This window comes from Amphiura filiformis, chromosome 4 (genome assembly GCF_039555335.1).
Source record: "Amphiura filiformis chromosome 4, Afil_fr2py, whole genome shotgun sequence".
NCBI lineage: Eukaryota > Metazoa > Echinodermata > Ophiuroidea > Amphilepidida > Amphiuridae > Amphiura > Amphiura filiformis.
This window is the reverse complement of record NC_092631.1, coordinates 29,907,964-29,935,094: the sequence shown is the minus strand read 5'-3', so window position 1 is coordinate 29,935,094 and position 27,131 is coordinate 29,907,964. Positions and strand designations below refer to the sequence as shown.

Below are 27,131 nucleotides of genomic sequence, written 5' to 3'. Positions count from 1 at the left end.
TGAGGTTTTGGTATCACATAATAGATACTATTTTTCTCATTACTATCCTGAAATTTGACGCTCCAAGTCGATGTATTTCCGGAGAAATCATGAATCACAGCGGTTTTTACAGGTATACCAGTGTGTAAACAATGGTAAATACTTTGGAATTCTGGGAGGGAATTATGAACGAAATATCAGTCACCGCAAGACGGTGCGCCGTATATAGTTATGAAAACGGAAACGGAAAGCGTGGTGTGCTAAATAGCTCAATTGACTAGCGCGTTTGTTTTTTACCGAGAGGTACCGGTTCAAAACCCGGTCTCGGAAGGGTTTTTTCCTCTCCATTTTACCCAAACTTTTTTATATTCATTTGAAATGTACATATTGCAAGGGAAATATATTTTGTTTCCTTTTTTCTGAAACGGTACGAAAAAAAAACATTTTCCGTTCAATACGGGCCGGGCATTGTACAGCATGTCAGCATTCGTCATTGCCTGCCCAGAATGCAATTCACGTATACCAAGGTATTGGATTGCAAATTTGGCTATTTATTCACATTTACGCTGAAAATGCTCTCGTTTTTTCACAAAGCAGCATAAAGGAGGCGATATTTGATATTATTATGTAATTTTAAAGACAATCCATATCCAAAACCAATAGGGTTACCCCCCTTTAATGGTATAGTAGTTACTAGTTATGAAAATGTATTTGAAAAAAAGATGAGCGCCGTCCTGGCTAAAAAAATTTGGGTCAACAAATTACAAAAAATTGCCGTCGACAAAACCATACTGTACACCCCCCGAATCGACGCCCCTGAGTCATTCAAACACTGTGTGACGCATGCGTAGTTGGTAAGAAACGTATCATCTATAGTATTTTTGCTAAGAAGCCCGAGTCCATCGGTGTGTTTGCGATAAAACAATTTGCTACTTACAGGAGTTACAACGTATCAGCGCGACTTCAAATGACATCTCGCGTCTACTCACAAAGGCTTATGAGATTTACCGAAAAGGTCAATTTAACTAAGAATATTTCATTGTCAATGCGCATGCGTCGATATCATGTTCGCATCGACGAAATATTCAAAATATTCGAAATATTCAAAATATTCAGGGAATTGCCAATTTCTGTTCAACATACACCTTTTGTCTTTGCAGGAAGAAGAGAGACTTCTAGAACTTCTTGTATTGAAGGAATTGTTAGAGCCACTGCGGAAGCGGACTGTACTTCTTTGTGAAATGAGAGCCACGAATGCAATATCTCGTGTGTTGGGTACACGTGTTGAGGTAGGAAAAATGATAAGGACATGTACATGTATAGTCCGAATAATCAGACCCACACCACATTTCGCCAAAATACATTCTAGAAACGCTTGCTGTTAGAATAAGAAAAATTTTAATGCTAATTTATTGCACATTCTAGGGAAGCGTGGTTACCTTTTTAAAATAACCGAGTGAGAGGGTTTTCAAGAAAATATTTTTCCTGTCAAAACTGAAGCATCCTCTGCATAAAAGAAAATATGAATATTAACTGCACATCATATATAACGATTCGTGATACCCAATTGTGGCACATTTGATGTCGTTTAAGAAGCAGAGAATTTTATTTCAATTTTATATACGCCAAAATATTTTTTTTAATTGAGCAAAAATAAGGATAGAAAAAACGTTGAAAATCCTATGTGAATATTACATTAGACCCGGCAAAAGATTACTGTTTCGTTTTTATGGTAATCTAATCTTTTATTTCCTGAAAAAACATTTGGGGTCTAAAATGGAATTTTTATGTAATTGATAAAAACATCGAACGTGTATACAAGAAAATGGTAGGTTTTCCTCTATAGTATTAGCTAGTATTTTACTGACCATGGAAATGTACTGAGACACAAGCACGTGTCAAAATCGATATAATGTATTGTCCATACAGACGCCCAGTTATCACTGTTTATTATTGGATTTTTTTGTATAAAACACGCAGTTAACTTAATTGAGCGCTAATAATACACATAAATGTTTTTAGGCAAATAAAATTCCAAAATATGGTACGTTTTCTGCCTTTGCTTGTCACGTGGTAGGCCTATGTTGAAGTTGCGATTATACCTTCAAATAAGTTTCAAATGAATTTCAAGAAGACAAATGGCCGAGTGGTCTAAGGCGCTGGGTTCATAGTGTATCCAAAGCAGTCCGCCGCCGCCGTGAGTTCGAACCCCGCCTCCGCCAAACTTTAATGAAGTAAAATTAAAATTGAAATTTTACTTTTAAAAAATGTCATATTGGGGAAATGTGACTGGCAGAATTTATGTATGGCGTGGAGTGGTGTGAATCAGACCCAGAACAAAATATTAATTTCTGACATGATCCTGTTCTGGGTCTGAACTGTTTCCACTATGAAATCTTGATGGCAAACTGGACAATAGAAGCACATGGTTCTACGTGACAGCTTTTTAATCCCTATTCATGTTATGTGAATCACGCTATTGTGGACCATCCTTCTGATACTTGAGTGTTTGGACAAGCAGAACGGTCTTTTGTCTACCTCTCTGTTTGTAAACAAACCAGGAGGTCGAAATCGTCCTCCACGCCGAATACGAAAGTCAGCGTAATAGCAGGGCTACGACACTCAGCTCATTTGCATGGCAAAATTACCCGTCTCCTCCACAGCCAATTTGGTTTCGCTCCATCGAAATCAAGCTGGTCACGGAGGAGACTACCCTCCTTTGTGTTTGTTCATTTGTGTATGGAGAGCCATTATTGGAGTCTATAATGACTTAGGCTACGCTCTCAGCTAGAGTCCGACGCTGCACTGTACTAGAAATACCTTTTCTGTTAAATCGCTATAGAGCCAACCGGGAACACGTATTCGTTTTGAAAATATAGCATTAAAATTAGTATCACCCTTGTGGCCCCCGTGCAGTGGAAAACCTTAATTCTTTCATTAAAAAGAAATGAAAATAAAACACAACACGGGTCTACCTGTGCACCTATAAAATGGGCACAGCAATTTGTCTCAAATATGAGTGAAATTTAAGAAACATACGGGATATGATGAACATTGACCTGACGCCATGATAGCAGGATCTATTAGTCGTTTTACACACCACTCCACGCCATACATAAATTCTCCCAGTCACATTTCCCCAATATGAAATTTTTAAAAAGTAAATTTTAATTTCACTTCTTTTAAAGTTTGGCAGAGGCGGGGTTCGAACTCACGGCCGGCACCGCTTTGGCTATCAAGTATACCATACGTCCAGCGCCTTAGACCGCTCGACCACGAAGGACTTGATAGTGTCATCGTGAAAATTTAAACATATAATATTAATAAATCGCAACTTCATTACTACATCATATTTTGGAATTTTATCTGCTTAAAACATTAATGTGTATTTATAATAAAGCTACCATTATTTATATTGTTGAATTCTCAAGCACATAGAGATAATTAATACGAGGGTCCTATGAATAGGTCTACATACACAATACATAAAATCGATTTTGATATCGGCCACGTGCTCTGCTGGCACGGTGCATGTGCTTTCCCGTAGTGGCGGAAGTTGTATTACGAAGTGCATCCGAACTCCATTTTGAAGCAAATGCTTTTGACAAGGCATTGGATTGTTCCAGTTTGCATCCTAAATCCACATTAGACCCGTAATTTTATTTACGAAATCAAAAGATTAGATTATCATAACAACAAAACGGTAATCTTTTGTCGGGTCTAATGTGAAAATTACATTAAAAAAATACAGTTTTTACAAAATTAATTTTCACTTAATTAAAAAAAAAAATGGCGTATATAAGATTGAAATAAATTCTCTACCTTCTATACTAGATCAATTGTGACGCAAATTGTTATCAAAAATTGTTGTGATAGATGTACAGTTAATATTCATATATTCCATTACCTATCTGATGGTACAGTTTTTACACAGAAAATATTTATTTGAAAAACCTGCCACTCGGCTTTTTCCGGAAAGGTCACAGGGTCGCCGTGACCTGTGCAATAATTACAATTAAAATTTTTCTTATTCTAACAGCAAGCGTTTCTAAAATGCAGTATGGCGAAATGTGGTGTAGTCGTTTTATATACAATGTATATGATCCTGTGCCATATACTGGGGTACACAAAAAGGTGGCTTTGTTACATTTTGATGTGCAGTTTGGATTTCAAAACACTGTCTCTTGAGTATTCCTTCACTTAGAAGATTCAATTAGGTCTTAAATTGAGGCTAATTTATTCTATATTACTCGTGTTTTTATCCTGTTTTCAAATATTTTTCAATTATTTTCTTATGCCGTTTGGCATGAAATGTGCCAAGGGTGGCTGAGGATTAGGGGGAGGAGGATTAGGGGGAGGGATTCATATGGTAAATTTGATTTAAAACCCCCTTTAAAAATTTGAATCTAGTAAAAATGTCTAAATGAACTCCCAGACATCTAAACCAAGTGAATAAATACAAAAGTTCATTTAAAAGACCAATACTTGCTCAGAATGATTGTAAATGTGGAAAAAATAGGTGGGGTTACATCCTCCCTACTTTGTGATTGTTTTTGCCTGCACTCTCTCAATTTTTAACCGATTTCCATAAAAAAGGTGTCAAAATGCTCAGAAGGATGAACCACTTCAAATGAGATGTGTAGGTAAAATGTATGAACCATTTCATTTTTTTACTATGTAACACAAAGGTACCCCAGGTTGTGACACAGGACCATATACCGTATTGTCATAATACCAATATTTGTCATAATATATAATGAGTAATATTTAGCAACGTAAATGTGCAGTTCATATGCACAAACGAATACTGATCTTTATGATATTCAGGTTCTTGTACATCGCATATAACATGTCACATAGGAGGTCATACGTGTTGACCTTCATCTATTGTATTTGTTCATCTGTGTATGGAGAGAATTAACGCCATTAAAACTCCATCAGTATTAGGGCGTAGTTCAGTGAACTCACCGGATTGCTATTCCAAGTACTTTGATAATACAGATAATATATATAAATGGGTCGAGGCGATTGCATTGAAAAACCTAATAAATTATTCATAACAGTTACGTAATCAATCGATAGTGCGGACACTTTTCATTTGCAAACCACCAAAATTCGTGATCTTTTAGCGTTGGAAAAGAAACCACGTGAATAGAGTGCCCTCTCAAGAATAGGTTCTCTGTGGTAATAGTACGGCACTAGTACATGTAGTGTGTTTCAAAACAAACGCCATGCGTAAAGTCAGTTTGATTTATTTAAGTTTGTTTATTTTAAACGGTCGCTTCGTGTGGATTCACGCTTGTGTCCTGATAGGACCACACTCAAGCAAGGAAAATGCTTAATATAATTTATATTAACTCATCCAGAGGCTATTTTAACGTGCCTCCTGGCACGTTCGTGCAGTGAGATTAAAAATCCGTGCAGTGAGAATTAAAAATCCGTGCTTAAAATATCTGTACGCCATTACTCGTCGATGGTCGATAGACGTCCCAATAAAGCAGACTTAGTCACCGATCAGTTCTACAGTATAGATCTCCATGGCTAACCATGGAAACATGTTAAAGGACGTCAAGAAAATTTTCTAAGTTATTTATTTTGAGCTCTTTCGAGTATCGACGAGTAATGGATGTATTCTGTAGATTTAGGTTTTGTCTGTGACTGCTAATGTGAGGCCGTCGTAGGTCGTACGGGGCTCAAACTCGGTGGGTGGGTGTAGTTCTGTCCTGGCAAGAAGGAGTTTATGTTCGTTAAGTCATCCGACCCCGGGGTCCCCTCTCAGGGGTCATTTGAGGTCAAATGACTAAAAACTGTCATATGGGCATGAAACTAGGTCGTACGGGGCTCAAATTCGGTGTGGTGGTGTAGTTCTGTCCTGGCAAGAAGAAGTTTATGTTCGTTAAGTCATCCGACCCCGGGGCCCCCTCCCAGGGGTCATTTGAGGTCAAATGACTAAAAACTGTCATATGGGCATGAAACTGCCGCCTCGTGAAATAAATAAATATAAAATCTCAATTTTTAATTTAAATTTAGTTGATAATTTTCTAACCTATATTTTCTTTAGAGCAGGGACACATATTTCCCCTTTTATCCAATTTGACCGCTAAAGAAGAATCAACTTCTTTTATTACTGACTTAATTCCGCGATTTGTTCCATTAAGCAATCTCAAAGATTAATGTCACACATCTCATAACAGATATTTAGTTGGCTTAGTGGTCTTGCACAGTGCTTTTTAACCGGGTGGTACCGAGATCGATTCCCACCTCTGCCTGCAATTTTTTTTCAAGATTGGGAAATAATAACCTGACATTCGCCGCTGACATTCGTACTGCAGAAGCGGAGTTATAACTTGTTAAACTTTGCTCCTTCCGTAAAAGGGTACATTATTTTGGCACTACATTATTTTTTTTTCCACATTGCTGGTATTAAATATCAAATGGTCATAATTGGCGGTCACTTCAAATCATCCCAAACTGAACGAGGTTCAGGAATGTCCTCTCATTGTTAATTGTTGGTTAAACCACCACTTAAGACTCAAGACGCAAGACTTGAACAGGGATTTAGCCAAAGCAAACAAAGACTTCAGCTTTTTACAAATGCTATACATAAGTATAAGCTTATTGTCCTCTTCAACAATAGGATTAATCAATTTTGACAAAAGGAGTTGTCCTTGTCAATTTCGTAATACAACTTCCGCCAAGAGCACGTGGCCGAAGATCAAAATCGATTTTATGTATTGTGTATGTATCATAGGACGCTCGTATTAATTGTCTCTATGCGCTTGAGAATTCAACAATATAAATAATGGTAGCTCTATTATAATACACATTAATGTTTTAAGCAGATAAAATTCCAAAATATAATACGTTTTCTGCCTTTGCTTGCCACGTGGTAGGCCTATGTTGAAGTTGCGATTATATTTTTAAATAATTTTCAAATGAATAGCAACAGGACAAGTGGCCGAGTGGTCTAAGGCGCTAGGCTCATAGAGTACTAAGTGATGTGCCGTGAGTTCGAACCCCGCCTCTGCCAAACTTTAAAAGAAGTCAATTAAAATTGTACTTTTTTTAAATTTCATATTTGGGAAATGTGACTGGGAGAATTTATGTATGGCGTGGAGTGGTGTGATAGGGCATGTACTTTAACTGGCCGTCTATCGGCCATCGACGAGTAATGCTATTAAAGTTTCAACCGGTCGAATAACTAGGAAACGAAGTTCTTCCGCGAAGTAAGATTGAGTCGCATCGAGTCGATTAATATGCAAAAATGGTATTTAGAGGCCTAGATGCCTTTTTGGTATTGGACGCTGTATGAAACGCCTTATTATTATTATTATGCCTCGATGTCCCGTATGTATTATTATTATTATTATTATTGTTATTATTATCATTATTATTATTGTTATTATTATTATTATTATTATTATTATTATTATTATTATTATTATTATTATTATTATTATTATTATACTCGCCTGATCGTATACTCCTGGGCCTATGTGAACTCAGCCTCAAGGATATCTTCTCTCTGCTTAATATCTTGAAGACTATTATTCGTTTGTGCATATGGACTGCGCATTTAAGATGCAAAATATTAGTTATTACAGATACTGGTATTATGACATAATATATCCCGTATGTTTGTCTAAATTCATTAATATTTGAGAACAATTATTTCTCTTCCCATTTAATATGTAAACAGGCGGAACCCTGCTCTTTTAATTTTCATTTCTTTTTATCTAACATATTCAGGTTTTTCTATACGCGGGGCTGCCGGGCAATACAAATTTAATGCGAACATTGCATGAATGCGGAATTAAGAATAGGCGTTTCTTGCATATACATACAGCGTGCGACTCTTATTACGAGATAGACCAGGTTAATCCTTTGTTGCTGGTAAATCAGCTTTCTAAAACTGAGTGCCACAAGATGGGCTTTTTTCAGCGTATGGTGCCCATTTGGAACCAGCTCCCTAGTATTATCAGATCTACAAATTCTGTTGCTTCATTTAAGCAACAAGTTTTGGAGTTTTACCAGTCCAAATTTGCTCGCACCTTTGATGCAACTTCTGTTTGCACTTGGACATCTTTTTGTAATTGTCCAAATTGCAGGCAAATGTAACTTACCTGCATTTCACCCCTCTAATTTATTTTTCCCTTCCCTTCTTTTTTGGTTTTGGTGGGGCGGTCTTAGAGGTGCCTGGCACCTGTTCGCTCCAGCCATTCACTGGACTTTTTAAATCTAATGTTCCTTTCATATTATTGTGTAATTTTTGATGTAACTTATGTGCAATATTATATATTTTTTTTGTAATTCTGTGCCAGTGATAAAGTGTAATAAATAAATAAATAAATAAATAAATAAGGTTAAAACTGAGCTAAGTACCACTTGGAGAACAAGAAATTCTCATATGGTGGACCAGTTTTGCATGGTGAATAAGAATTTGTTGGGTAAAAAGCCCGTAACCTGAGAACTTTTCCGTGAGGGCGCTTTTTTTTTTAATGGCCACCAAAATCCAATGAAAAACATATTATATGGTTAAATTAGTCACTTAAGAAATGGTCACAGCTTAGGTCGGTTTTTCAAAATGGCCACCAAAATCAATGAAAAACATATACAGTAAGCCAAAAAAATTAAGGTACCAGTTATGTTCACCTACTGTATATCCTAAACAAAGACAGATATGCCATAATTGGAACCAGCGGCCAATAGCTGCATCTTTTAGATCGAAATTAAGACCTTATCCGTGAAATTGGTTGAAAAATAAAGACACGGCGATCACAAAACCCAAGAAAGATACCGATTTAAAAGTTGCAGTTTGCTACCTTAAGGGATCTAAAATGAGCGTTTATTGCGTTTCGACAGTATTTTTTGTGGGACATGAGAGCACCTCGGACCTATCGAATTGCATTCTCAATACGAAGCATCTCTTTCTGATATCAAATAATTTTCATTTTTGAAAATCACAATATAATACAAATTTTATGACAAATTATAAAAATTTGATATTTTTCAAATTTTGATATATAACAGTCCTCGAAGTAAATTATATAAATCTAATGATATATTCTTAAAGTGACCTAATTTTTTTTGGTGATATGGAAAAAAATCCATATCTTCAATACGAAAGGTCCAAATTTTCAATTGATCGTCGGCTTTTCATCCCACCTACATATACTTTAAGTATAAATCATCAGATTTATAAAGTTTACTTCAAGTACTGTTAAATATCAAAAATATCAATTTTTAATGATTTGCCATAAAATGTGCATTAAATTGCGAATTTCAAAGAATCAAAATTATTTGATATCAGAATGACATTCTTCGTATTCAGAATGCAATTCGATATGTCTCTGATGTGCTCTGATGTCCCAAAATAAATACTGTCCAAACGTTCATTAATCAGATTTTGGATGTTATTATTGATAGCGGTAAAGCATTACCAGGTCAGATTATTAATACGAAGGTAATATGATGTCACAGGCGAGGGTGCGACAAAATTCAAAATGGCCGACAAAATTGAAAGATAGTATGATATCAACAAAAAAAGCGTCAGGAAATGTTACTTAAGTTGAAAAAAGTAACAGTTCAGTTGTCTTTGACTTTTTGAACTTATAATGAAGTACTTCAGGGTGGTAAAGGTAGATTCTGATTTAAAATGGCGGCAACGATGACTACCAGAATTGCTTTTATGTATTAAAGAAGACCCCAAAAGCAACTTGTAAACTAGAATGCCTCAATAGTGTTGCTTACAGTGTTATAAATTGTTCGTTTTTGCATAGTTTCACTGATGCATTTCTCTTTGTTTTTATCGTCAGGATCACTCAAATCTTCATAGTCATTCTCTACCAATAGTTCTTGGACGTCCTCAGGCATTACCGTTTCAACCCATTTAGGTTCCATGTTTTCGTTCCACCCATTGTCAGCAATGTTTCCACCATCGTATACAGTGACATCTGCTGCTCTCCACTCTCTTGCAATGACATTTGCGTGAAGGTTATGAAGCGCCAGTGCCTGCTTACATGGTGGTAGTAAGAATATATCTACAATCTTTTTATCTTTTGAAAACTTTCGATCAAAGATATCGTATCTTGCTTCGTTGACATCTTTGCCCTTCACTCCGTATAGAAGTGAAATGTACTCCTCTAGCTCTTTGCATTAACTTTCTGGTGGAAAATATAATATTCCAATGTTGCAGAACGTGTCCACAAGCTTTGGCTTTGACTCCAGAAGCTTCCAGCACTGACGTTTCCCCTTGCACAAAAAAGCTGAGTTGTAATTATTTAAAGGCCTTCGTATCACAAAACAAGATGCTATTTTGATTCCCGATCTTAGCAGTAATCAGGAAGAAGATGACAGTGAGGAATAACAAAGAGAGTATACAATCATCCGTTCAGATTTTCCGTCAGAAATATTATGCAAAGAGTGAAGGGTAAAGATGTCAACGAAGCAAGATACGATATTTTTGATCGAAAGTTTCAAAAGGTAAAAAGATTGCAGATATATCCTTACTACCACCATGTAAGGAACCGCTGGCGCTTCATACCCTTCGTGCAATTTTCATTGCAAGAGAGTGGAGAGCAGCAGATGTCACTGTTTAAGATCAGATCAATATGTAAGCGCTCTTTAGCAAAGTCATAGTTCATTGAATTTACAACCGTATGCCAAAACAAGCGAAAATAGTAACTTTTTGCACAAGATTTGCAATTTAAAGAGAATTGGCCGTTGCTCATTCTAGTGACGCTAGTATATGGACAATATAAGCGTGCTTTTTCATTTAATTACATACAATTTGAAAAATATTGTAAGGAACACTTTTTGGTCAAAAAATGTGCTTGGATAGGTAGTTTTCAACAGATTTTCCACATTTGCCTTGCAATAACATTGAATTTCGTTACCTGTTGAGCTAGTGACGAAAAGTGATTTTAGGGGGAACTATTAGCTTTCGTTTGATGTAAAAAAATCTGATTGGATGAAGTGACTAATTTAACCATAAATGTGTTTTTCATTGGATTTTGGCGGCCATTTTGAAAAAAAGCGCCCTCACGGAAAAGTTCTCAGGTTACGGGCTTTTTACTCATCAAATTATTGTTCCCCATGCAAAACTGGTCCAGATAAACCATATGAGAATTTCTTGTTCTCCAAGTGGTACTCAGCTCAGTTTCAACCTGGTCTAAGAGTTCTCATAACAAATCCAGGTACTCACAATTAGTAGTGAAGTTTCGCAACCTTACTAGCTGGTTGCTTCTTCTTGACTGAACTGTATCTAATACTAGCACTTGCTGTCTTAGCTGTAGTGTTGTGATTTTCTTGGATAAGCTGATTGTATGCATGACTGAGAAAATAAGCTGCGCCGCCCTCTCTCATTGACTGAACTTAATCTGTTTGTATATATTTGCTTATACATTTTAGGCGAAAATGGTGGCTTTTACTTAACATAAAGATGTTCAAACATTATTTGTTCGATGATTTTTAACCGGAACAGTGCAAATGGCAGCCATTTTGAATAGTTCAAGGTCAAGTGATGAGAAATTGACAAACGTTAATCTGTTTGTATATTTTGCTGATACATTTTAGGCGAAAATGGTGACATTTACTTCACATAAAGATGCCAAAGCATTATTTTTTTCAATGATTTTTAACCTGTACAGTGCAAATGGCAGCCATTTTGAAAATGTTAAGGTCCAGGGATGATACATTGACTGAAGTTAAGCTGTTTGTATATTTTGCTTACACATATTAGGCGAAAATGGTGGCATTTACTTCACATAAAGATGTCAAAACATTATTTTTTCAACATTACCCTGTACAGTGAATTTTTCAAGATCAAGTGATAAGATATTGACTGAAATTAATCTGTTTGTATGTTTTGCTTATATCTGGATACATGTTAGTCGAAATGGTGAGGCTTTTTTTTATCCTATTAACCCAACCAACATATGTGCCAAGTGTTTTTCCGGTAGGAATACAGGGTGTAACAATAAAATTTGTACAATTTTGAAAATAGAATGACACAAGTATGCTGCTTACTTTTTGGTTTGATATTTATATGTCCATCAAGATAATTTCTTTAGCCACCATAATAAGCTTTTTTCCAATAAAATCGTAGGTATACAAGTGAAGATATAGCCAATTATGCAACCTAGTCTTAAAACCACTTTTCTCACTTTTGTCTAAAATTGACCGAATAGAGTTGAACCATGGACCAGTTGGACGGTGCTCTTATGATAAGTCGTTTTAAACAATGGGGTATTTTCGAAGTGGTAGAAATGATAACATAATAGAATATCTCCTTGAGTTTTTGAAAGTCAGAACTAAGCACTGACATAACAACCTCATTTAGTAGAAATCGTAGCTGCAGCTCAACAACTTCAACCCCAATTTACGTTTGAAGAGCGCATTTTTATGTTTGTTACATTAGGTAGCACATGGAGTCAAGCAGAAACCATAAGATTGTTTATATCTCATTTTCCCAACTCTAGTCTTCCATCAAGGCATACAATTACATATAACTATGAGAAGTATGTAAAATTTGTTGATAGAAATGCTGGCAATAGTGGTCGCCCCAGAACAGCTAGAAGCCCAGCTGAACTTAATTTCAATTTTTTATTGTTTTGTACTTATGGGTGCAAAAACTGTTCTCAGTTTTACCAATGATATTTCAGGGATATGAGAAATTACTTTATTTATAAGATAATTTGAAAGAAATATCATGACTTCATTTATAGATTTTAAAGAAATATCATATTATTATTAAGTTCATGTTAATTAAGAAACACCACTTATAATTCTTTTGTGTCAGTTCTTTGATGTTTAATCATGATAAGCACAATCTACGCGGTTCAAACTTGATATACGCTAACATGGCAAAAGTGGCCCAACACGTTTTCTGGACGGTTTAATTAATCGGACATAACTTTTGAACCCAAGCTAGTAGAGAAATCAAATAAACGTCTTCTTTTAGTCAAGATATTACTGATTCAATTGCATATAACATTTGTGCCGTAACTTTTTTAGTTTTTTCCTGAGAAGTCAAAATGCAATTGTACACATTTTATTGTTACACCCTGTAGGTGTTAGTTTTTTCCTGGGATATACCTGCCTATATTATGTGATTCTTTCTGATGTTCTTTCATTCTTATTCCAAACCTGTTTCCCCAATAAACGAGCGTATATGTGTGTGCAGTTGCGACATGGAAGTGCATGCACACATCTTGTTGTTTCTTTAGGGTGAACTAACATTTTCCTCAATGTGGTGTGTGGCTTCACTGCTGCAGAGATACGGTGCTCTCTGATATACTCTGCACGTATAGACGAATCTAAATTCACGCATTCCTACACCTGACTAGCAGCCTTTAGTTGGGTAGCCGTCGGCTACAATGCACTCAAAATGTGAAATTATTCGGCCTTGGCGGAAATTTTAAACTGCATTCCATCACCCGTTTTACACCTTTCGCGAAAACACAGGTAGACAAAAGAATAACACAATACAGTTCCCTTCGACAAAACACACAGCATGGTCTATTCGTTGTTGAAGTGACATATTAATAATCGGATTAACTATACGCGGTATCTATGCATTGACGTACTTGCGAACAAAAGGACTATATGTATGAATAGATGCGACGGGATTACCTGCGGAATTATTATATATATTATTAGCTATTATTCTATTAACCCTCCTCGTCCTTGCATCTTCTCTAGGTATTAGGCGGATTTTATTTGCACAATTGAACGCTCAAAACATCAGGTTGGTGCTAGCTGCTACCCAAAGATGTCCGACCAAATCCTGACCATGACTTGGCTACTTGGATTCGTCTATATGGTATAACCACCATACCCCGAGATTTTGGATCGTCCGAGTTCTTTGGTTTTATTGGTGCGTTGCTTTTTGACTCTCTCAAACGACCAGTCTGAGTAACCACATTTGCTTATAGTGCCTGTTTGATATGTGGCCTCTTTATCTCTATCTTTTTGCTCGGTAACAATGCGATCTGCTCTGTACAAAAGGGTTCTGATGACTCCTAGCTTATGATGAAGTGGGTGATGGGATTAAAAATTGAGGTATTGGTCGGTGTTTGTTTTCGTTATAATAAGAGTCTAAAAACGGAATCTTCCCCTCCTCCTCTGTTTCATAAGTGACTTGATATCCCTGTGCTATCGAACTGATTTAGATGGTCAATCAGCTTGTCTGCACTTCCGATATGGATAATCTCCAAAAAGTCATCTTCATATCGTTTCCAAAGGCTTGACTGGCATTCAATGGGAGCTGTGGCAATGGCATATTGATCCAAAAATTCCATATAAAGAAAGTAGCCATTATTTGAGACACCGGCCTTCCCATCCCTGCTCTAAATAGTTGTTTGTATATTGGTCTTTTGAAAGTAAAATATATCGTTGTTAAAATGAATTTCAGGATGTCTCATGATGTCATTTGCGCTGAGAAGTGTCCGCTTTTTCAAAAGTCTTGTCATCTGCAAGTCTGTCTCTGATGACTTCAAGTGCTTTGTCTATGGGTGTATTTGTAAATAACGATACTGCGTCATGCTAGATGAACATGTCTTTCTCAATCATGACAGATCTTCGGCCAGCTGAGCAGATTTGTTCACAGGGTGTTCACTGAACACAGTTCAGTGTTTCTGGGAGTATTTTTCAGGTGTTGACCCCTGTGGAGGTCAAATGGTGACCTTTGACATTTCTGCTTATAACTCTAGAAGGGAATGTCAAAGATAGGTTAAAGTATACTTTTTCTGGATCGCCATGACAAAAAGAAATAATTTGGAGAACTTTTCAACAACATTTGTGTAGTTTGAAGTTTGGCCTCTGTATGAACTTTGACACACCATGTCTGAAAACGCTCAATGCTGACAGAGGTCCAGTAAACTTATTTTTGAGTCATGTTGGTCTTGAGAAGCAATATCAATCAAAAAAAATATTATGGACACCAAAACAATGTCATACATACTGGCAGCCGGACTATAGTAAATTAAAAGTAGCATAATCCACATTAGTCATTATGCATAAACCCGAGGGACCGCGCAAAGGATTTATGTGTTCAAGTCAACAGAAAGCTTCGCTGAACAAGTTTGAAACAGGATATATGTCAGAGAGCCGTCTGCAGCTTTGCAACAAAACTTTGTATCAAGAATTAGAATCTGGTAATTAATCTGTTGTAAAAAGATATGTGATTTATGTGATTATTATGTACACGCATATACAAACAGTGTGTTTTGTTCTGCATGTGTGACCTTTGGTAAAAGGTATTAGGTGTGAGTCTTTGCGACCCGTAACAATGATGAGGCCAAGATCTCCATCATTATAAGATAAGACAAATAATCACGGTTTTGTTTTCTGTGTTTTGTTCTTATGCAGTGCACTGATCGAATGTTTCCAGCCGGTATCCTTGCAGCCCCGCAAAATCTTATTGCAAATGCACTTGAAGAGGAATTTAGTGGTATGTTGTAACAATTATGGAGAAAAATGTACTATATCCAAAGAATACCCACTCAAAATTGCCTTCCAGTCATCATCACTCCCGCATACACTACAGGCACCCGCTCACAAACCACCACAGGAACCCCACACTTCCACGGCTCCAAGTTCAGACTGAAATGTTCAGTCCCTCACACACTATTAATCTACGTATGTAACACCATGTTCATAAAAAATCGGAGCAAGTTTAAAAGGACAGTGGTTAACCATTGACCTTTTTTGGCAGAGGATGATTTAAGCACTTCCCAGCAAGTCTTGCGGTTAGCACAGCTGTGTGAGTGAACATGACACCACTGTCCGCCCACTGCATACACACGTGCATGGTTAAATTTGAATTTGGACAGATATATTTACAATAAAAACACCTTCAAAAAGTTGGTCGATTTCACATTTTATGTTATCTACAGAAGGTGTGAATTATCCTTCTTGCATACATCACTTTAGATCTGAAATCGACCAAGTAATAATGACACACGGGCAATTCTAAAACAACATCTTTTGCACAGAGTTCAATGGGATTTGGAATTTTAAGTGGCAGTTGAAACTCTAGTGATAACACTTTTACAGTGCATGATGGGGCTTCCTTAAATCATCCTCTGCTTTTTTGGTAATAACTCAAGAACTGTACATCCTAGATCTAGGTAAAACTATATATTTTCTGAATCCTTATGACCAGAGGAATACATTAGAAATGTTTTCGACACAACTTGGTGAAGTTTAAAATTTGACCCCATGTGAAGTTCAATGACCTTTCGCCACCCATGGGACAATATTTTGTTTTGGGAATTTGTGTACTAGGGACTTAAGGGATCTGGAATGAGCGTTTTGAGCGTTTCGACAGTATTTTTATGGGACATGAGAGCACCTTAGACGTATCGAATTGCATTCTGAATACGAAGCATGCCTTTCAGATATCAAATAGTTCTCATTTTTTGAAAATCATGATATGATACAAATTTTATGACAAATTATAAAACTGATATTTTTCAAATTTTTGATATATAACAGTCCTCGAAGTAAATTGTATAAATCTAATGATATACTTAAAGTGTATGTAGCAGGGAGGAAAAGCCGACGGTCAATTGAAAATTTTGACCTTTCATATTGAAGATATGGATTTTTTTCCCAAAAAGACCTAATTTTTTTGGTGTTTTGGGAAAAATCCATATATACGAAAGGTCAAAATTTTCAATTGATCGTCGGCTTATCATCCCACCTACATACACGTATAAATCAGCAGATTTATAAAGTTTACTTCGAGTACTGTTAAATATCAAAAATATCAATTCTTAATGATTTGCCATAAAATGTGTATTACAAAATTATTTGATATCAGAATCACATTCTTCGTATTCAGAATGCAATTCGATATGTCTGATGTGCTCTAATGTCCCACAATAAATACTGTCCAAACGTTCATACCCCTTAAGGGCTGGGGTATGAACGTTTGGACAGTATTTATTTTGGGACATTATAGCACATCAGACATATCGAATTGCATTATGAATACGAAGAATGTCATTCTGATATCAAATAATTTTGATTTTTGAAATTCGCAATTTAATACACATTTTATGGCAAATCATTAAAATTGATATTTTTGATATTTAACAGTACTTGAAGTAAACTTTATAAATCTGATGATTTATACTTAAAAGTGTATGTAGGTGGGATGAAAAGCCGACGATCAATTGAAAATTTGGACCTTTCGTATTGAAGATATGGATTTTTTCCCAAAACACCAAAAAATTAGGTCTTTTTGGAAAAAATCCATATCTTCAATATGAAAGGTCAAAATTTTCAATTGACCGTCGGCTTTTCCTCCCTGCTACATACACTTTAAGAATATATCATTAGATTTATATAATTTACTTCGAGGACTGTTATATATCAAAAATTTGAAAAATATCAAATTTTATAATTTGTCATAAAATTTATTATATTGTGATTTTCAAAAATGAAAATTATTTGATATCAGAAAGACATGCTTCGTATTCAGAATGCAATTCGATAGGTCTGAGGTGCTCTCATGTCCTCAAAAAATACTGTCGAAACGCAATAAACGCTCATTTTAGATCCCTTAAAGGATTACGAAGAAATAGGATAGAAAAATCAATCATTCATGGTGACTAGAATATACGTCATTGACACTCAAATTTTTCAGGGCGTCATCTCAACAAGTAAAAAGTGTTACTTGCTAGCTTCCTTCGTCCACTGCTTGTATTCATTACATGCCTTAAAGTTGATAAGTCTTTCCATGGTGTGAATAATAATAATAATAATAATAATAATAATAATAATAATAATAATAATAATAATAATAATAATAATAATAATAATATAGCTCTACCCACTACCAAAAGCTAATTTACATTCATATTGATTAGCAATATAAAGCAAAAAAATCATAATATAAAGACAATCTGAATGGTCCTAATGATCAAACAATATTGCATGAGGAAGAAAGATGCGGAAAACGAGGCAACAAGCAAGAAACTACCCTCGTGAAATAATGTATACAACGATCATAATAACATGCAAACAATAACACCAGAAAGAACATAATAAGATGCAATCAATAAAAATATGAAACACATTATATGACCCTAAAGAACAAATTAGAGATCCAAATTAAACAGGTACATTTTAACAACGACTTGAACTGCTCTATGGATTTTGCTTTGCGTGTGTCCATTGGCAGACTGTTCCAAAGGTTGGGGCCCGCGATGGAAAAAGCCCAGTCGCCGAAGGATTTAGTCCTGCTTTTTGGGACGACAAGATGCTCAGCTCACGAGAGGCGGAGCGAAGACTAGCAATAAGATTGTATAAAGTCTTTCACAGACTGTCCCTGATCAACAGGACTCAAGTCTGGTACTTATGGATATGAGCAGTCAGTGTAAACAGTACAAACAACACATTACATACCAGTGTACGCGGAATTCGTCTTTCTCCTGTGCGATGCGTAATTCTTCTTTACGGAAACGCTTTAATATGCAAGTTTTCCTGCTCGCTGCGCTCGCAACATATATCTAGACCATGTAAGGTTTGCAAATTGGGATCCCAAAAATTTGGCATGTGCAAGGGGGGAGGGCAAAGATTTTTTGGCGGGACGAGGGGGGGGGCAAGCGATTTTTGGCCGGCCGAGGGGGGGGGGGGGCAAGCGATATTTTGGCGGGCCGTTCGGAAATTTTACCCCCCCCCCGGGCTCATAATTATTGCACAGCCCCTAAAAGTATTAATGAGAGATAAGAGAAAGGGGAAACCAAGAGTTTATGTGTTATGACATGTGTTAGGGAAAACCCCTTTGGTTACAGTAAACAAACTCAATCAGAATTATCAATAATCTTGGAAATTCCCTGCTATTCCAGAAAGTTCAGTGTATTGCAAAATTAGGGAAATCCCTGATTATATAAAGTGGATACATGGAAAAACAGTGGTATGATCGACGGGAATTATATAAATAAACATAATTTTTCACCAGTTTCGCCGTCGCAAATAATAATGGAGACAAGTAGAAAAAGTGATCACGCCTGGAAATCGAACCCAGGACCTCAGATTTACGAGACATGCGCCTTAACCACTGGGCCACGGGAGCTTCATGATTAGGCTGGTTGAAATTCGAACCCATAAGCGGTCACTTAAACTTATCTCCTCCCCGCAAATAGCCCATAGTAGCTAGGGCCGTAAATGCGAGAAATAAGTTGCCATCCTCCCTGTGAGGAAATGACACATGGAAAAACAGTGGCATGATCGACAGGAATTATATAAATAAACATAATTTTTAACCAGGTTCGCCGTCACAAATAATAAAGGAGACAAGTAGAAAAAGTGATCCCGCCCGGGAATCGAACCCAGGACCTCATGTTTACGAGACCTGCACCCTCACCACTGGGCCACGGGAGCTACATGCTTAGGCTGGTTGAAATTCGAACCATAAACGGTCACTTAAACTTGTATTATTTTAAACCATGTTTTAAACAATATATTGTTGTTGTGCATTCGTGTAAATTGTGGTAAAAGGTGATTTTGGCCTTGAGTTAGTATGACTCGTAACAATGGGGTCTTTCCATCAAATTCCAACGGACGCTTCTCATTCTTTGCCTCAACGTCGCACTCGTCACCTACATCTCGCTGTTCTCTCAACACCATCAACTCCCTCAGATGCCACCCCGTGCCCCCACACTGACTTGTCTTTCTCTTCTTCTTGGTTTTCCAAGTCTCTCAGTCCTCACTTCCTTTTCATCAACTCCGCCTCCCATTCTAAATCTGTCTGTCTACCTCTTAACACGCGCTGGCAGGCCTCCTTCTTGTCCTTAAACTTAACACGTCGTCGTTGGACTTTTAGCTGCCTCATCACTCAACTCAACAGCTCTCCCTTCAAGCTCTCTACTTCGTCTATTACACTCCGCTTTCTGGACATCCAATCGCCCAATATCCCACTTCTCTCTCTCTCTCCCTCTCTCTCACTCTTATGCTCCCTCTCCTTCAGCTCTTGCACAACTTTCACCCTTTTACCTATGCTTCTGCTTCAACCTTCCTCCCTGTCATATACCTCTGCTATCATCTCCCTCAATTCCTCCCCTCGTTGTTCCTTCTCCCTATTTTGAACATTTATCTATTGTCTTTCGCTCCTATTAATTTTCTCCCATGCTTCTACCTCTGCATCAAAAATAGCTCTTCAATTTAACTACTTCAAGTTTTCCTCCCAATTTTCTATGCCCTCTCTATTTCTTCAATATCAGCCTTTTATCAGATAGAGCACCCATTCCTCAACCAAGTTCCACTCCCATCTATCCTTCTGCATACCCCGCACATACATCTTCACTCTCGCTGCATTAACCCCCTCCCACGTCCTCACTTCTGTATCAATAGTAGCTCGTCGCTCCTCCACTTCAACTTTTCTCGTACTTTCCCACACACTCTCTCTCTCTTTCTTCAATCTCGGCCTTCCTGCCAAACAGACTTCTCTCCCTCTAGTCCAAATCCCTCCTTCGTTGTTGATTCCATACCATTTGCTCATAAATTTCCCTAATACTAAATGCCCTACAGTAATGTGAAACGATTTTTAAAATCGTTAAAATTCCTAAACCGATTGCTAACACTAAAAATAATGAAATCTGAACAGAAATAATTATACAAATTTGAATAGGCCTATGCTTACCTGCCATAATGGAAGAAAGTGACGGTTTTCCGTCACCACGCACGGGCAAAGGCAGCCAATCAGGACAGCCCATTATCATGACGTAGTCAAAAATGAAAATTAAAGGGATACTGTGTAATTCGGCTATAAAATTTAAAGTGGTATTTACCTAAAAATAAATTAAACGCTCTCCCATAATAATCCCTAAAACATGTATTCAATCCTGTTTAAGGCAAGACACTAATTGGCCCATTACTCAAGGAAGTCGCTAAATCTTGTTCGCGAATAGGCTCCGCTTTGACTTTCAACTCTGATTTATTCGTACATTGATCTGGTATATATTGCCATTAAACCATCTGACGTTCATTTTGCCAAACTATTCAATCACTATGGAAATAACAAAAAAAATGGTTGGTTGCTAGGCCATTGAGGTCAATAACCTTATGGGTCAGGTCATAACAGCAAATGCGTCAAATGTACAACACGCGAGGTAAGTGGTGAGTCACGCACCTGCGCGTACACGGCACCATTCACCCGCATTGCCGCATATGGTATGGACGCACTTAATGTTGGCTTACCCCGCGTAGGCCTACGTATGTGTACGTGACTGACAGTGGCGGATCCAGGAATTTGGGAAAGGGGGGGGGGGCACACTCGAAGTTCTTGCCGCCACCTTTTTGAATGGCCACGAAGTACCATTGTGTCGCGCGCCGTGCAGGGGGTTGTGTCCCCTCAGAATTGGAAACTTGGTCAAAGTAAGCCTAAAGGCCTTGAAGCCATTTCGGGATGATCATCGGTGTAAGCTGATGAAAAAGGGGGTCATTGGGTAAAAGATTTGCAAAAAAGTACACTTTTCAGAGAGAATGTTAAATTGTAGCCAACAGGGACCGAATTAGTCGTTCAACTGTCCAGTATAGCCCGAAAAGGTTTTAATGTTAGGGGTGGGTGAAAGTCCACATTTTGGAAATTCTGCGGCGCCTGTCGACGCGTCCCGCAATTAAATCCTGGCTATAATATAGGCCTAGCTATAAACAATTTACGGAATCGCTTAAAATGTTTTGCAGCAACTTTAAGATGTTGCTTACATGTTTTATACTATTATAACCCGATATTGAAATGTTTTCTACCAACCTCTTTTAACCTTAATGTTTTATGTTTGTTGGGATAAAGTTAAAATCAATCATTTTGTCACGAACTGTTTCAAAAGTATAATCTGAGGGATTGAATGAGTAACAACATTATCACAGGTCTGGATATTTATGATTATCAAGCTAACATGATCATTTACTATACTGGATGAATAATCTATATACAAGACACCATGATTATCATCACCGTTTACCATGTTTACTAACCACTCCCGTTTACTAACCGCTCCCGTTTACTCAACTAGCAGGGACCCGCTAGTTTATATAATTTTGGTACCATTTTAAAGCTTATTGTCTAGTGATTACATTTGTATTTAAATCATGAAATGTCAAAACTTGTTCCTGGTTTTGTCAGAACGGGTCACATATATCAGAGTTGCGCAGTACAAATTACAAACAGGGAAAACTTTTTCACAACATAATTGTGTATTTTGTACCAAATTTGACAATTCAAATATGAACTAGTGGCAAATGGTGGCCATAGACCACAAACCAAGCTGGGGCGTGTTGTGGAGGTATCTGACCTCTGCAAAATGTTTCAAAATGTTCCCCTGGTGATTAAGTTTTTTGTCACCGAGTTTGAGCCCCGTACCCCTTACAGATATCCAGAAAATGCATTTCTAAAATTTGACCTCTGCATGACCTTTGTTCTGACCCCTGCAAACTGTTCCCCTGGTCATGAGATTTGTTGTCACTGAGTTTAAGCCTCATACCCCTTACGGATGTCCAGATAATGTAATTGTAGGATTTCACCCCTTAATTACCTTTGACCCCAATTCTGTGAAGAAACTATATGGGCACTGGATAAAGCCGATGCATATGCAAGTGACGTCATTGTGCTATGTAATATGTAGCAGAAGAAGCATTTTGAAGGTATTTGGTTATACACCGGAAATACCCCCTTAATGACCTTTGAACCCAAATCGGTGAGGACCCCATATGCACCGTCTATAGATGAGGTCAATGTACAAATCTCATTATTGTACCATGTAATCTGTAGCTGAAATCACATTTTTGCCCTACTTGACCCCTCTGTGACCTTTCCCCCTTCAGTGTCAATATTATTATTATTATTATTATTATTATTATTATTATTATTATTATTATTATTATTATTATTATTATTATTATAATAAATAATTTATTCTATTTTTGTTTATTTCCCCAGATGAAATTGACATAACATTCACTCCTACTATGCTCGCATGTGACATGTGTGACTAGGCTACTTAGGAATGCAGAGCTCAACTCGTGTTGCCGGATTTTCAGATTGGCTCACACCACCATATGCCATTCATAAATTCGGCTAGGCCAATTGCCTGAAATAAAAATGTGTCGAATTTCTGCTTTCTCCAATATATGTTGTACCTATCGAATGCTTGTATAGTACGAATGGCGCTAGTCAATAGGCATTGGTTTCTTTCAGAAATTAAAGAATTGGGTTTTGAAATAGATATTTTACCATCTTTCTGATCTTAATTTTACCTGAATTAAAAAGCTAACGTAATTAAAATTACCAATAAAAGACAAAAAGGTTGTCTCTCAAACCCCAGGGTCACTTTAATCACCAATCAGAATGGAGCTTTGCAAATAATTCACCCCAATTGTGTGGTGAAATTATTCTAACAATGTTGTTGATTGGTCCAACTGATAATGAATAATGTGGTTTTCATGGGGTGCACCAAAATGGGCGCAAGACAAAAATGGAACACTAATGTTTTTGCTTGCTAGTGATTCTAAAAACCCTCCTGAGCAAAATATCCAAAAAGGACAACAACAAAAGGCCTTAATTTTCCGAATTGGGGAATATGGATTTAAAAAAACACCTAATTGTATTTCGCTCAGTATTGGGATTCAGAAAAAGTATAGTTTGATCTCCGATATAAAGTTCTTGAGTTATAGGCATTAAAATCAAATGTCAAATTTTGGTCTCCATCATTATGCAAAGGTGTAAAAAAAATCAAAAATGCTCCGATTTCGTTCAAAGTGGTCTCTAATTGTTCTGTTAGGTAAAACATTTTAACCAAAGAATAGAAAAGAAAAGCTCGTTGAATCATGTTAACCTTGACCTATTATGTGATGTTACCCAGGTAACAAAATACCTGAGATATAGCAAACTATTCCTCTGTTTAAAATTTTGTTCCAAGCGGAACAATTTGAGATCAAAATTGGAGCATTTTTTACTTTTTTCACTCCTATGCACAATGGTGGAGACCAAAATTTAACATTTGACATTTATGCTATAACTCAAGAACTGTACATTGGAGATAGGTCAAACTATACTGAACGGAATATAATTAGATGGGTTTTATATACGTATTCGCCCAAATGTAAAATTTGATCCCTGCATTAGCGGCCATTTTGAATAGATGTATATTACCATTTTCCCCTGTGTCTGTTTTTGTCCTTTTTGGATATGTTGTTCAGGAGGGTGTTTAGAGTCACTAGCAAGCAAAATCATTGGTATTCCACTTATGTCTAGCTCATACGTAAATTGGCTCGTCTATAGTTGGATGCTGATCAAATTCCGATCATGCAATGTCAACGTGCATTTTTTTATGTTCAAGCAATATAATTTATATGATGTAATTTCACTTGATTTTGTATTCATAATCAGATGTCACATAATAAAATAAGTATTGACTGCCGTGCACTATCAAAACGTATTCGACTTTGTTGATTTTATCAGTATATAATATGTAAAGTTCTATCTTGAATTTTGTGAAGTTCGTTTAGTGTTATTTTGATTCAGGTTTTTTTAAATTTCAATTCGATTCAATTTCACCAAGCACGAATCGCGTGGTTTTATTTGAAACAAACGCATACTAGATAGCACAGCTATGTTTGAGCAAATACGAATATATTATATATATGACCGTGACCCCCTCCCCCTGCTCACAAACGAAAACTTGGTGACCATGCATTATGTGGAAGACCTTGTCAAAAGCTTTAGTTGACATAAGTATCATCCTCGTAGCACATAGAATAAAAAAGCCCCCAAACGCAGGTGACCACCACGTGGAAGCCCTTGTTATAAGCTTTAATTGATATAAGTATCATCCTCATATATATATTTTATGAATGTTATCAATCATCCAGGTAGATCAATTATAATTCTATTCAACTGGACTTACTATTTATTGCTGGCTACGGTATCACTAGGCCGACTGGTCTTGAATTGACACTGTATTCTTGACCATTGTGAAGTCTCAATGGTAGATGACGGCACACAGGAGTCGTCGAGGGACCTTCCTGATAGTCGGTTCGTGACTCTTGGACAAGTTGTGGCGTAGTCCCCTCCGCGATTCAAAGTTGGCTCTCCCTACGAACATAATTATATTGCTTCTTTCACCCCTCCTTTATATCACCTATGTTCCTTGTCGAGCACAATAACGTCCTTATCCTCAAAGTTGTCTTTGGCCGCTTTAGGGTGCGTGTATACCGCAGAGTCGTTAGCCCTGTCGAACTGGGGCGACGATGTTGGTACATACGCTTATGGAGAGGTTGTTTTGTCTCTCCTAAGTAGTAGTCCTCACAGTTCGAATCCTGGCAGCTAATCGCATAAACAATGTTGCTTTGTTTGCGTTGAGGAATCTTGTCCTTGGGATGGACTAACTTCTGTCTCACAGTGTTACAGGGTTTTAATGAGACCGGGATCTGGAACTGTCCGAAGATCCTCTTTAGCTTCTCAGAAACATCTGAGACATAAGGGATGGTAATACCGAACTTGCGAGTGCTCGTAGCGGTGATTGAAGCTTGTCTGGAGGGTGTTAGGTCCTTTCGCGGTTTCAAAGCTTTTTTAGTTTCCTTGATTCAGGCCGTTATACAGGTAGCTAACAAATTGTTACCTATTGTAAAATGGGAAAAGTGCTGGCCGTGGTGATTTGGGATAGGCCAAGCCATCCACGATATGCATAGGGAATATTGCAGTAAAGCATGGAGAGCGAAGATTCGCCGAAGAACCGGAATGAAAACAGATAACAAAAAAATAACTGCTAGTGCTACCAGTTCAGATCGTCACACCAAGTTGAGATGAACTTATCACAATGAGAAAATGAAGGAATAGAATAAGGTATATGTACAGGATTTTTTTAATTATTTCTTAGCTTTACAACCGGTCGGCGAACTCGTAGATACATCCCTACGGGATGAACTCAGTGACTGACTGAGTCTCAGTCGCCGAGTGTTCGGTATCCGCGACTGTACTGTACTTGCTTACAAAATGACCGATTTGATATTCACATTCTGATATTTCCAACTTATTGCTACTTCATCAGCAACATTTATTCCTGTAAATGTTCCAAATATAAGCGATTGATCAAATCTGCTGAAACACACAGCCGGGCACACAGCGCAAGTGCTACCCCGGGGTGCTACCGGACGCGCGAGCTAGTCGCTGTGTTTGTGCATGTCAACCTTGATCGGGTTCCTGCAATTTCTTCAGCAGCAATTTACGCATCATGTTCGGTAATCCATAAAACATGAATGTTTCACTTTTTCAGTACCGTATACTGATTGTACTATCATTAAAGAATCGTGACACAAGTGACAATATTTTAATTTTATTCAGATTTCAGAATTCCATCAAATAATGGTCTACTAAGCCTAAATTGTATTTATTTCATAATAAAGTATCTGTTTCTTTCAATCGTGATTGTGTGGAAAGAATGTATTACCGCAATGCGCTAAATATGAAAATGGGCTGGACTTTTTATTATTTTTTTGTTTACTGCAAGACGATATTTTTAAAAATCAGATATTTTGAAATGAATCAAGAATAGGGAATGTCACAAACAAGTATTTAATTTGTTATTCGATCAATGACGATCATGTTTATTCAGTCCATGATATGAACGGTATACGGTAGCAGCAAGCATTTGCGCATGGAATTGATCCCAGCGCGAAATTCAAACTCAATTACCCAATTATACCCAGCCAGTTATGACTGATTTTGTCAAAAATTTACGGAAAATGTATATGTTGACAATAATTTTATTCTTTCTAATATATATAGAAGGAACCAGGAACTTGAAGATTCCTCTAATTTCAAGCTATATTGTGAAAATCAGACTTGCCGGGCAGCTTGCAAAGTACAGGAAGCAAGTCTTGTTTACATGTTTCCGAGTAGGATCACGTGACTGCGAACCCTGAGCTTACGTCACAAGCATTCCCAAGGTCATAGACGATTGATTTGGGTGCTTTTGGGCGCCTTAAAAAAGACCAAACATTCATTCATTTTTTAAAAATTTTCAGCTTTATTGGCCATCAAAAAAATCGGAAAAAATTATTTTTAGTATCCTGACATCATAAGCTTTCCATTGATATATAACTTTATTTTCAATGAGGTTCACCTTTAAGGAGTGGGGTATGAACGT

At 37.1% G+C, this 27,131-nt stretch overlaps 1 protein-coding gene across 1 annotated transcript in view; it reads left to right on the top strand.

The window, feature by feature from the left end:
* LOC140150783 (uncharacterized) overlaps positions 1–24,418 on the top strand; it is a 32,352-nt gene extending 7,934 nt beyond the window's left edge. The window contains exons 2-4 of the mRNA XM_072172901.1: positions 1,140–1,268; positions 15,349–15,430; positions 22,925–24,418. Of these exons, the coding sequence (XP_072029002.1) occupies positions 1,140–1,268; positions 15,349–15,430; positions 22,925–22,980 (267 nt within the window). The 3' untranslated portion in view covers positions 22,981–24,418. The remainder of the gene's footprint in view (positions 1–1,139; positions 1,269–15,348; positions 15,431–22,924) is intronic.
* The last annotated feature ends 2,713 nt before the right edge of the window (positions 24,419–27,131 follow it).